General features: G+C 40.4%; 2 protein-coding genes across 2 annotated transcripts in view; one reads left to right on the top strand and one right to left on the bottom strand.

The window, feature by feature from the left end:
* Positions 1–13,395, bottom strand: part of LOC128642649 (ryncolin-2) — a 337,076-nt gene that overhangs the window by 269,653 nt on the left and 54,028 nt on the right. The window lies entirely within an intron of this gene.
* Positions 1–13,395, top strand: part of LOC128642821 (ficolin-1-like) — a 62,119-nt gene that overhangs the window by 8,046 nt on the left and 40,678 nt on the right. Inside the window, exons 2-4 of the mRNA XM_053695655.1 lie at positions 493–597; positions 3,685–3,738; positions 5,565–5,600. Of these exons, the coding sequence (XP_053551630.1) occupies positions 493–597; positions 3,685–3,738; positions 5,565–5,600 (195 nt within the window). The remainder of the gene's footprint in view (positions 1–492; positions 598–3,684; positions 3,739–5,564; positions 5,601–13,395) is intronic.

The following is a 13,395-nucleotide window of genomic DNA, read 5'->3' on the forward strand; positions in this document are numbered from 1 at the left end:
ATTTGAGGTTGACGGCTTGATAACTACCCCCCATAGAGAGAACATTGGAAAATGATCATTTTATTACTTAATTATCCTGCAGCCCACTGAGAGTGTAACTTCTTCTGCTGGCTGTGCTTACGTAGGCTATTCAATCGCATATACTCCAGTATAGAAACTTTCAGTATAGGTGGCTATACAACAGGCTAAATCAGCTATTTCAAATGCTAGAATAGGAGTAAAGGAGCTACTTGTAAACAATTTAATACACTCTAGCAGGTAAAATAGATCACTGGGAATAATTTAAAGGGGAGACATTTTTTGGGTGAACTGTCCCTGTAACAGTCTTTAGGAGGTTAATGATTTAGAATCTTAAGGAGGTTAATAAACTGTAGACAGCTGACAATGCTTTGGTTAGATCTGTAAATATGGTGTACTATTGACACTAGTGTCTATTATCACCGTTTACGACCACAACTCCTATTTTAAAGACTCTTCCCTTTCTGCTTGCAGAAGTGAAGGTTGTAGGAGCTACTGATTCAGACAAGGTGACTGTCCTCAATGGATGGCCTTGGATTCAAGCAACAAACAATGAGAAAGGACAACCTGGAAGAGCAGGTGAGTATTTAACTTAGTCTAGACCTGTAGAATCATTTAATTCTCCATGGAAATACACATGTGGTTTATATTTCAATCTACAGTCTACAGAGATGCATTCTGGGAAATCTGAGTGAAAAATCAATCAATTAGACACTAAGGGCTCCATTTAAGAAGCAGCGTATGCTGCTTTGGAGTCACATTTTTCAGGCTCGTCTGAAACGGAAGTTAGGAAGCAGCGGTCATCAAATCGCTGCTCCTTAACATGTCCGGTGGATTGAAATCATCCCAATCCAATACGATCAGGATGGTTGACAACCCCTGCTAGTGGCCAGTGAGCAGGGGGCTGATGTTGAGCGGACATGATTCATAATATCGAATCACGTCCGCCTGACATTTAGTAAATCTACCCCTAAGGGTGAATTTACATACTGAATGTTAAAATGGAGCTTATAGAAGTTTTTGAAATCAGCTGGCGTAAAGTATCTATGGTCTCTTTATTACTGCTGGTTTTCTCACTTCTACTAAAATACAAAAAAGAGATGGCACTACTGAAAATGAGTAATGGGGAAGGGCTTGTAATAATATTCGATTGGCCTTACAGTTTAAAGAAAGCCCATAGGTGCTGTGTATTAGACATGTGCGATTCGGTTCGGCCCGAATCGAAATTCGGATGAATTTGTTCGAATTCGGAGATTCGGATCGATTCGAATTTCTGAATTGCAGTAGTTCCGAATCTACCAAATAAATCCGAATCGATTCGAATTTATTCGGTAGATTCGGATGGATTCGGATGGCTGTGTATTACACTAGTATACTAGTGTAATACACAGCACATCCCACTTTAAAGTGACTGAATTTCCGAAAATCCGAATCGATTTGAATCGAACCGAACCGAAACAAATGCAAACCAAATTTTATCGAATCCGAAAGAATCCGAATGAATCCGAAACGAATTAATTCGATTTCTTCCGAATTCGAATCGATCCGAACCGAAATTCGAATCGGTCCGAATCGAACCGAACCAAATTTTTTGCGGCTGCACATGTCTACTGTGTATGAACAGAAACTGAAATAATTACAACTGGAGATTGTTGTAAATAAGAATACACATTATAGCACTCTTATAGCTATAATGTGTATTCTTATTTACAACAATCTACAGTTGTAACTATTTCAGTTTTCTCACTTCCTCAATCCATTTTAAAAGTATATAAACATTTTGTAAAGACTTTAAAGGGACAGTCTACATGCGTTTGCAAGCACCTTGTTTGGGATCGTTGTGCTGCGGGCACCCCACTCCGTCCTGTGCCACCTCATGCAGGGCAAAAGAAAAAAAGTATTTTAAAAAATACTTTCCAAATTTGGCCGTTATAGGATGGCAGCAAACTCTTCCCAGAGAATCCGTGGGCGTGTCTATTGTGAAGCAGCATCTAATAATCAGGCTCTCACTTGTAAAATTCATGACGCGCGTTGTAGTTTTGCGCATGTGCAATATGTCTGCCCTAGTGCATGAGTTGGCACAGGACAGAGTGGGGTGCCCGCAGCACAACAATCCCAAACAAGGTGCTTGCAAATGCGTGTAGACTGTCCCTTTAAGCGAGGCAGCGTTTTCATTTAATATTCAACAACGTGGTATTTTTTTATTAGAATATTAGCAGCTCAGAATCTGTCGCTTAGCAACTCGCGCTTGATGGTATAAAAGACTTGTTTTGGGCATACAACCTTTACCTGTGAAACAATTTAAAACTATTTAATTGATATTTATATCAGACTCCTATGTTTAGTTGATATTTTTTTTCTTCATTATATTATACAGTGTGTTATATATAAGTATGGCTTCTTCATTTGTTATTTAAAATGTTTTATAGTTATATCAATTTTATATTGAAAATTATACTTAAATATTCATATTATGTTTTTGGAATATGCATGTGTTTTATATGTTTTAAAAGTATTTCTCATGTTTTAATACTAGTTGTAAAGGACATTCACTCCTTTGCACCTAGTAGAGGTGCATGTACATAGATTAAAGGGAAAGAAAAGTCAAAATTAAATTTTCATGATTCAAACTAAGCATACAATTTTAAACAATTTTCCAATTTACATTTATTATTACATTTGCTTTGTTCTCTTGGTATCCACTGTTGAGGAGTAGTGCAAGAAAGTACTGTTGGGAACTAGCTGAATGCTAGAAGAGGCATATATGTGCAACCAATGATCACCAGCTCGCTCCCAGCACTGTAGTTCTGCTCCTGTCCCTTCCCAGGTAAACTCTTCAAAAAGGATCCCAAAAGAACAAAGCAAATTTGATAATACAATTAAATTGTAAAACTGTTTAAAATTGCATGCTCTCTTTGAATCATGAAGATTTCATTTTGACTTTACTGCCCTTGTAATATTGGCATTTAGCAAGACTAAAGTTGTTAATGACTGCAGTGTGAACTGTAAGAAACTTAAAGGGACAAGAAACCCAAAAATTGTCTTTCAATATTTGGATAGAACATACAATTTAAAAAAAAAAAAACTTTTCAATTTACTTATTTTATCAAATGTGCTTCATTCTCTTTTTATCCTTTACTGAAGGAACAACATTGCACTACTGAGAGCTAGATGAATACACCTAGTTAGCCCATCACGAGACAAATGTTTGCAGGCACCAATCAGCAGCTAACTCCCACTAGTGTAGGATATGTGCATATTCTTTTTTTTTTAACAAGGGATACCAAGAGAACAAAGCACATATGAAAATAAAAGTGAATATAAAAGTGCCTTAAGGCTCTATTTGAATAGTGCAAGTTTAATTTTGACGTTCCTATCCTTTAACATTTACCAGCTTCCATTGACTTCAGTTAATGCCAAAAGTGATTCTCAGAAAACGTAAATAAAGTTACCACAAAGAGATAATCAAACATTTTTTTCTAAACAGTAAAACGTTATAATCTTTGGAATCCATTTTAACAACTCTTGGCCTGATGAAAACTTTTACTGGACTGAAAGTGAACCTCGCCCTAAATAAATGAATATAACGAGGCTGAGTAGAAACATAACATTTTTATGAAGCTAAGCATTACTAAAGTGTCGATTGTTTTTGTGTACCCTTTTTAGTGAATTTTGGGTCGGTGCAAAATGGAAGCCGAGCTGGGTCACTAGGGCAAACAGGTTAGTGACGAAATTCACTGCATATATCGCACACACATTGAGGCCCATTTATCAAGCTTCGTATGGGGCTTGTGGGCCCGTGTTTCTGGCGAGTCTTCAGACTCGCCAGAAACAGCAGTTATGAAGCAGCGGTCTAAAGACTGTTGCTCCATAACCCTGTCTGCCTGCTCTGAGCAGGCCGACAGGAATCGCCACAATTCAACCCGATCGAGTAAGATCGGGTTGATTGACACCTCCCTGCTGGCGAGTCTGCAGGGGGCAGCATTGCACCAGCAGCTCTTATGAGCTGCTGGTGTAATGCTGAATACGGAGAGCGTATTGCTCTCTGCATTCAGCGAGGTCTTGCGGACCTGATCCGCACTGTCGGATCAGGTCTGCAAGACCTTTGATACATAGGCCCCATTATGTGGGTTTATATTTAACTGACTTGAACTGGTGGTATTAAATTGTAAGCAATAAGTAATGGATGGACAAACAGAGAGTCAGGGGTAGATTTATTATATATCAGATGGACATAATCCGCTGTTGGCATTTAACATTGCACAAGCATTTATGGTGAAATGCTTGTGCAATGCCACCCCCTGCATATTAGCGGCCAATCAGCCGCTAGCAGGGGGTGTCAATCATCCCGATCGTATCCGATCGGGATGATTGCAGTCCGCCACCTCAGATGTGGTGGATGAGTTAAGGATCAGCGGCCTTATGACCACTGCTTCTTAACTTTTGTTAAAGGGATATGAAACCCAAAATTTTTCTTACATGGTTAAGATAGATTTTGCAATTTTAAACAACTTCTATTATTTAATTTTCTTCCTTCTCTTGTTATCCTTCGCTGAATGGTTTATCTAGGCAAGCTCAAGAGCAGCAGAGAACCTAGGTTCTAGCTGTTGATTGGTTGCTGCATATATATATATACCGATTGTCATTGGCTCACCCATGTGTTCAGTTAGAAACTATTAGTGCATTGCTGCTCCTTCAACAAATGATACCAAGAGGATGAAACAAATTAGATAATAGAAGTAAATTAGAAAGTTGTTTAAAATTGCATTCTCTGTTTGAATCAAGAAAGAAAAAAAAATGGGTTTCATGTCCCTTTAAGGTTTGCACAGAAACAACTGCATTATAAATATACCCCTCAGGCTTCAGATTAAGGTCGGTATCAGATAGACAGAAAAATCTTTACAACCAAAGGGGAAAAACAGCCAAGTGGAGTCCAAGAAATAAACCAAGGATGGTTCAAGTTACCAAACAGATGTTTACAACAGTAGCAAAGTTGATAGATAAATAAATAGATCTGGGAGAATAACTAACTGGAGTCTCCTGACATGTAACAGTCAGTCAATTAACGAGTAAGTTCTTATTATTCATCTGACAAGAAGATTTGTGTCTTTTCTAATAAACGCGCCAATGCCAAGATGGTTTTAATGCATCTATAGCCCTGGGGCAACTCATGCATGCATACAGGATATATCTACCTCCATCACACTCGTAGAAAGCACGCTACCTTCACAGGAACCTAAGCCTGACTCTGGTGACTACAACCAAAGAGAGCAATACATGAAACAAGGGGTAAAGTTTGTGCCAGTGGCCTTGTCATTAATATATAACATGATTTAGATCCTCTATTAATAGTGATCCAGAAATTCCAAGTATATTAGTTTGATCCTGAGGTTCATATAATATGGAACATTTAAATTGTCAACTTCTTTAATGGTTTTGGGATATATGCAATGAAAACCCAAACATTTCTTTGAAGAAAACTAAGGTTAGAAAGAAAATTCATGCTTAACCGGACTGTATTTAATCTGTTGTTTTTATTTTCAAAGGTCAACGCTGTACCATCGTAACGCATAATGAAACAGGTGAGTTATCATCTAAATAGTCACAAAATAAAAAAAAGAATTCAAGTGTTGGTTGTAGATGTATGTGGAGTTGGTGAAGCTTTGTTTATCTATTCATCATTGGGTTGATATTTTCAGGTTGCACTCCATAAATTACATTTTAGATTCATTGTTGCTAAGGAACATTTTGGTGCCCAGAATATAAAATTAAACATCTTGTAAAAAGCTACCACGCATATTGAGCAGTGATCTCCAGGTATTTTTTAGGGTTGCAACAACTAATTGGTAAGATTAATCATAGAAATAGTTGTCAACGAATCTCATTATTGATTAGGTGGTCTGTGATTAGTTGGTCAGTTGGACGGCACCAGTTACTTTAGTCAGATGAACTCCTGCACATGGGGGCATATCTATCAGGCTCAGAATGGAGCTTGACAGCCCGTGTTTCTGGCAAGTCTTCAGACTCACCAGAAACGCAAGTTATGGAGCAGCGGTCTAAAGACCGCTGCTCCATAACCTGTCCTCCTGCTCTGAGCAGGCGGACAGAAATCGACAAAATTCAACCCGATCGAGTACGATCGGGTTGATTGACACTCCCCTGCTGGTGGCCGATTGGCCGCGAATCTGCAGGGGGCGGCGTTGCACCAGCAGCTCACAAGAGCTGCTGGTGCAATGCTGAATACGGAGAGCGTATTGCTCTCCGCATTCAGCAAGGTCTGGCGGACCTGATCCGCACTGTTGGATCAGGTCCGACAGACCTTTGATAAATATCCCCCATTGTATTGTGCAAAAAACGGTAAAGGGACACTCATGTGAAAATTAAACTTTCATGATTCAGATAGAGCAGCATTTTTAAACAACTTTTTAATTATTTCCATTAACAAAATATGCTCAGTCTTTTTATATTTACACTTTTTGAGTCACCATTTCCTACTGAGCATGTGCAGGAATTCACAGAATATAAGTATATGCATTTGTGATTGGCTGATGGTTGTCACATGGTACAGGGGGAGTGGAAATAGACATAACTGAAAATTGTCCTTCACAGTGAAACTTGTCCTATGCATTGAAAGATTAAAGGGACAGTAAACACCTTGATATTTTTTATTTAAAATGTTTAGTTATGTACAATGAAACACATTTGCAATATATTTTCATTATTTATTTTGCCCCTTTTCATGTAATTTGGCTCTGAAAATTGAACAATTTCTAATTCTCAGAACATGAAATGCACCTGCTGATTTCTCAAGGCTATAACCCTGCTACATACTGTATCTGTCCCTAGTTGTCTTTATCAGATAACAACTACAAAGTAATTCACTTTATGTAACTTTATGACTGTGTCTAGCCTTGTTGTCTGCAGACTAAAGCCCAGATTGGCTCCTCCAAATAAGGCAAATGGTGGTTGGAGTTTGGCTATAGAAAACTAACCAGTAAAAAGGATGCTAATTTGTTTTAAAACCTCTAAGACTAGGGCACTGGTTTTCAAACCTGTCCCCAGACCTCCCTAACAGGCCAGATTTCAAGGATATCAGAACTAGAGGAAGTAATCAGCTGATTATTAAATATTGTTATTTTACCTGCTCTCATCCAAGGTAATCCTGAAAATCTGGCCTGTTATGGAGGTCTGAGGACAGGTTTGAAAACCAGTGGACTAGAGTGATACATTATTCTTAAGCAATACAACAGAAATGTTTTGCAATTACAAGGGGTTTACTGTCTCTTTAACATTTGACAGAAAAATGCAGCTCTGTTGATTATAATGAAGCTGAAGTCATTGGGCACCATGATCTAAAAGTCATCATAAGTATAGGGGGAAATATCACACCGACCCTCATATGCAGACCTTATGGAATGATCTAAGACAAGGGGATGAACCAGGAATGTTGTTTTTCTGCATAATTTAAAAACTTTATATAGATTAGTGTAAATTTGCCATTTTCAGCAGATTTTTAACATTGGATGTCTATTATTTATACAATTTTTTATGCATAATATAAAACATAATTTATGCTTACCTGATAAATTCCTTTCTTCTGTAGTGTGATCAGTCCACGGGTCATCATTACTTCTGGGATATTTCTCCTCCCCAACAGGAAGTGCAAGAGGATTCACCCAGCAGAGCTGCATATAGCTCCTCCCCTCTACGTCACCCCCAGTCATTCGACCAAGGACCAACGAGAAAGGAGAAACCAAGGGTGTAGTGGTGACTGGAGTATAATTCAAAAAAATAATTACCTGCCTTAAAAACAGGGCGGGCCGTGGACTGATCACACTACAGAAGAAAGGAATTTATCAGGTAAGCATAAATTATGTTTTCTTCTGTTAAGTGTGATCAGTCCACGGGTCATCATTATTTCTGGGATACCAATACCAAAGCAAAAGTACACGGATGACGGGAGGGATAGGCAGGCTCTTTATACAGAAGGAACCACTGCCTGAAGAACCTTTCTCCCAAAAATAGCCTCCGAGGAAGCAAAAGTGTCAAATTTGGAAAATTTGGAAAAAGTATGAAGCGAAGACCAAGTTGCAGCCTTGCAAATCTGTTCAACAGAGGCCTCATTCTTGAAGGCCCAAGTGGAAGCCACAGCTCTAGTAGAATGAGCTGTAATTCTTTCAGGAGGCTGCTGTCCAGCAGTCTCATAAGCTAAACGTATTATACTACGAAGCCAAAAGGAAAGAGAGGTAGCAGAATCCTTTTGACCTCTCCTCTGACCAGAGTACATGACAAACAGAGAAGACGTTTGTCGAAATTCCTTAGTTGCCTGTAAGTAAAATTTTAGGGCACGAACTACGTCCAGATTGTGTAGTAGACGTTCCTTCTTTGAAGAAGGATTTGGACACAAAGAAGGAACAACAATCTCTTGATTGATATTCCTGCTAGTGACTACCTTAGGTAAGAACCCAGGTTTAGTACGCAGAACTACCTTATCCGAATGAAAAATCAAATAAGGAGAATCACAATGTAAGGCTGATAACTCAGAGACTCTTCGAGCCGAGGAAATAGCCATTAAAAATAGAACTTTCCAAGATAACAACTTTATATCAATGGAATGGAGGGGTTCAAACGGAACGCCCTGTAAAACGTTAAGAACAAGGTTTAAACTCCATGGCGGAGCAACAGTTTTAAACACAGGCTTAATCCTGGCCAAAGCCTGACAAAAAGCCTGAACGTCTGGCACTTCTGACAGACGTTTGTGTAACAGAATAGACAGAGCTGAGATCTGTCCCTTTAATGAACTAGCAGATAAACCCTTTTCTAAGCCTTCTTGTAGAAAAGACAATATCCTAGGAATCCTAACCTTACTCCAAGAGTAACCTTTGGATTCACACCAATATAGGTATTTACGCCATATCTTATGGTAAATCTTTCTGGTAACAGGCTTCCTAGCCTGTATTAAGGTGTCAATAACTGACTCAGAAAACCCACGTCTTAATAAAATCAAACGTTCAATTTCCAAGCAGTCAGCTTCAGAGAAGTTAGATTTTGACGTTTGAAAGGACCCTGTATCAGGAGGTCCTGTTTCAGAGGTAGAGACCAAGGTGGACAGGATGACATGTCCACCAGGTCTGCATACCAAGTCATGCGTGGCCATGCAGGTGCTATTAGAATCACTGATGCTCTCTCCTGTTTGATTCTGGCAATCAATCGAGGAAGCATCGGGAAGGGTGGAAACACATAAGCCATCCTGAAGTCCCAAGGTGCTGTCAGGGCATCTATTATGACTGCTCCTGGATCCCTGGATCTGGACCCGTAACGAGGAAGCTTGGCGTTCTGTCGAGACGCCATGAGATCTATCTCTGGTTTGCCCCAATGTCGAAGTATTTGGGCAAAGACCTCCGGATGAAGTTCCCACTCCCCCGGATGAAAAGTCTGACGACTTAAGAAATCCGCCTCCCAGTTCTCCACTCCCGGGATGTGGATTGCTGACAGGTGGCAAGAGTGAGACTCTGCCCAGCGAATTATCTTTGATACTTCCATCATTGCTAGGGAGCTTCTTGTCCCTCCCTGATGGTTGATGTAAGCTACAGTCGTGATGTTGTCCGACTGAAACCTGATGAACCCCCGAGTTGACAACTGGGGCCAAGCCAGGAGGGCATTGAGAACTGCTCTCAATTCCAGAATGTTTATTGGCAGGAGACTCTCCTCCTGACTCCATTGTCCCTGAGCCTTCAGAGAATTCCAGACGGCACCCCAACCTAGAAGGCTGGCGTCTGTTGTTACAATTGTCCAGTCTGGTCTGCTGAATGGCATCCCCCTGGACAGATGTGGCCGAGAAAGCCACCATAGAAGAGAATTTCTGGTCTCTTGATCCAGATTCAGAGAAGGGGACAAGTCTGAGTAATCCCCATTCCACTGACTTAGCATGCATAGTTGCAGTGGTCTGAGGTGTAAGCGAGCAAATGGCACTATGTCCATTGCCGCTACCATTAAGCCGATTACCTCCATGCATTGAGCCACTGACGGGTGTTGAATGGAATGAAGGGTGCAGCAAGCACTTTGAAGTCTTGTTAACCTGTCCTCTGTCAGGTAAATCTTCATTTCTACAGAATCTATAAGAGTCCCCAGGAAGGGAACTCTTGTGAGTGGAACGAGTGAACTTTTCTTTTCGTTCACCTTCCATCCATGTAACCTTAGAAAAGCCAGTACTAACTCTGTATGAGACTTGGCAGTTTGAAAGCTTGAAGCTTGTATCAGAATGTCGTCTAGGTACGGAGCTACCGAAATTCCCCGCGGTCTTAGTACCGCCAGAAGAGCACCTAGAACCTTTGTGAAGATTCTTGGAGCTGTAGCCAATCCGAATGGAAGAGCTACAAACTGGTAATGCCTGTCTAGAAAAGCAAACCTTAGATACCGGTAATGATCTTTGTGAATCGGTATGTGAAGGTAAGCATCCTTTAAATCCACTGTGGTCATGTACTGACCTTCTTGGATCATGGGTAAAATTGTCCGAATAGTCTCCATTTTGAATGATGGAACTCTTAGGAATTTGTTTAGGATCTTTAAATCCAGGATTGGTCTGAAAGTTCCCTCTTTTTTGGGAACCACAAACAGATTTGAGTAAAACCCTTGTCCCTGTTCCGACCGTGGAACTGGATGGATTACTCCCATTAACAAAAGTTCTTGTATGCAGCGTAGAAACGCTTCTTTCTTCGTTTGGTTTGTTGACAACCTTGACAGATGAAATCTCTCTCTTGGAGGAGAGTATTTGAAGTCCAGAAGGTATCCCTGAGATATTATCTCTAGCGCCCAGGGATCCTGGACATCTCTTGCCCAAGCCTGGGCGAAGAGAGAAAGTCTGCCCCCCACTAGATCCGATCCCGGATCGGGGGCCCTCAATTCATGCTGTTTTAGTGGCAGCAGCAGGTTTCCTGGCCTGCTTGCCCTTGTTCCAGGACTGGTTAGGTCTCCAGCCTTGTCTGTAGCGAGCACCAGATCCTTCTTGTTTTGGAGCAGTGGAAGTTGATGCTGCTCCTGCTTTGAAATTCCGAAAGGAACGAAAATTAGACTGTCTAGCTTTAGGTTTGGCTTTGTCTTGAGGCAGGGCGTGGCCCTTACCTCCTGTAATGTCAGCGATAATTTCTTTCAAACCGGGCCCAAATAAGGACTGCCCCTTGAAAGGTATATTAAGTAATTTGGACTTAGAAGTTACATCAGCTGACCAGGATTTTAGCCACAGTGCTCTGCGCGCCTGAATGGCGAATCCGGAATTCTTAGCCATAAGTTTAGTTAAATGTACTACGGCTTCCGAAATGAATGAATTAGCTAGCTTAAGAATTCTAAGCCTGTCCGAAATGTCGTCCAGCGTAGCTGAACTAAGGTTCTCTTCTAGAGACTCAATCCAGAATGCCGCTGCAGCCGTGACCGGCGCAATGCATGCAAGGGGTTGCAATATAAAACCTTGTTGAACAAACATTTTCTTAAGGTAACCCTCTAACTTTTTATCCATTGGATTTGAAAAGGCACAGCTATCCTCTACCGGGATAGTGGTACGCTTAGCTAAAGTAGAAACTGCTCCCTCCACCTTAGGGACCGTTTGCCATAAGTCCCGTGTGGTGGTGTCTATTGGAAACATCTTTCTAAATATCGGAGGGGGTGAGAACGGCACACCGGGTCTATCCCACTCCTTAGTAATAATTTCAGTTAGTCTCTTAGGTATAGGAAAAACGTCAGTACTTGTTGGTACAGCAAAATATTTATCCAACCTACACATTTTCTGTGGTATTGCAACTGTGTTACAATCATTCAGGGCCGCTAACACCTCCCCTAGTAATACACGGAGGTTTTCCAGCTTAAATTTAAAATTTGAAATATCTGAATCCAATCTGTTTGGATCAGAACCGTCAGCCGCAGAATGAAGCTCTCCGTCCTCATGTTCTGCAAGTTGTGATGCAGTATCTGACATGGCCCTAGCATTATCAGCGCACTCTGTTCTCACCCCAGAGTGATCACGCTTGCCTCTTAGTTCTGGTAATGTAGCCAAAACCTCAGTCATAACAGTAGCCATATCTTGTAATGTTATTTGTAATGGCCGCCCAGATGTACTGGGCGCCACCATATCGCGCACCTCCCGAGCGGGAGATGCAGGTACTGTCACGTGAGGCGAGTTAGTCGGCATAACTCTCCCCTCGTTGTTTGGTGAAATTTGTTCAATTTGTACAGATTGACTTTTATTTAAAGTAGCATCAATACAGTTAGTACATAAATTTCTATTGGGCTCCACTTTGGCGTTAGCACAAATAGTACAGGTCTCATCCTCTGAATCAGACATGTTTAACACACTAGCAAATAAACTTGCAACTTGGAAATATTATTCAAGTAAAATACAATGAAAAAACGTACTGTGCTTAAGAAGCACTGAAAGATATATAACAGTTGAAATCAATAAACTTTGTAAAACAAAACACAATTTAGCAAAGGCTTGTTCCCATTAGCAAAGAATAACTAACCCTGATGGCATAAAAAAGTTAAAGAATAAACGTTTTTAATCACAGTCAACTACAATCTCACAGCTCTGTTAGATTACTTCCCTCAAACAAGCTTTGAAGACCCCTGAGTTCTGTAGAGATAAACCGGAACATGCAGGAAAAAAGAATGAGCTTCTGACTGAAATTTTTGATGCGTAGCAAAAGCGCCAAAAAAAGGTCCCTCCCCCTCACACACAACAGTGAGAGAGATCAGAAAACTGTCATAATTAGACCAAGCAACTGCCAAGTGGAAAAATAGTGCCCAAACATTTTATTCACCCAGTACCTCAGAAAATGAAAACGATTTTACATTCCAGCAAAAACGTTTAACATAAATTAAGAGTTATTAAAAAGCCTGTTGCTTTGCAATTAGGCTAAAGTCTTATATACACAGTGTAATTCCAGTGAAGTACCATTCCCCAGAATACTCAAATGTAAAATATACATACATGATATTATGTCGGTATGGCAGGATTTTCTCATCAATTCCATTGTCAGAAAATAAAAACTGCTACATACCTCTTTGCAGATTAAACTGCCCGCTGTCCCCTGATCTGAAGTTTACCTCTCCTCATATGGCCGAGAAACAGCAATATGATCTTAACAACTCCGGCTAAAATCATAGTAAAAACTCTGGTAGATTCTTCTTCAAACTCTACCAGAGAAGGAATAACACACTCCGGTGCTATTAAAAAATAACAAACTTTTGATTGAAGAAATAAAACTAAATAAAATCACCATAGTCCTCTCACACATCCTATCTAGTCGTTGGGTGCAAGAGAATGACTGGGGGTGACGTAGAGGGGAGGAGCTATATGCAGCTCTGCTGGGTGAATCCTCTTGCACT

Source organism: Bombina bombina, chromosome 12 (genome assembly GCF_027579735.1).
Source record: "Bombina bombina isolate aBomBom1 chromosome 12, aBomBom1.pri, whole genome shotgun sequence".
Taxonomy (NCBI): Eukaryota; Metazoa; Chordata; class Amphibia; order Anura; family Bombinatoridae; genus Bombina; species Bombina bombina.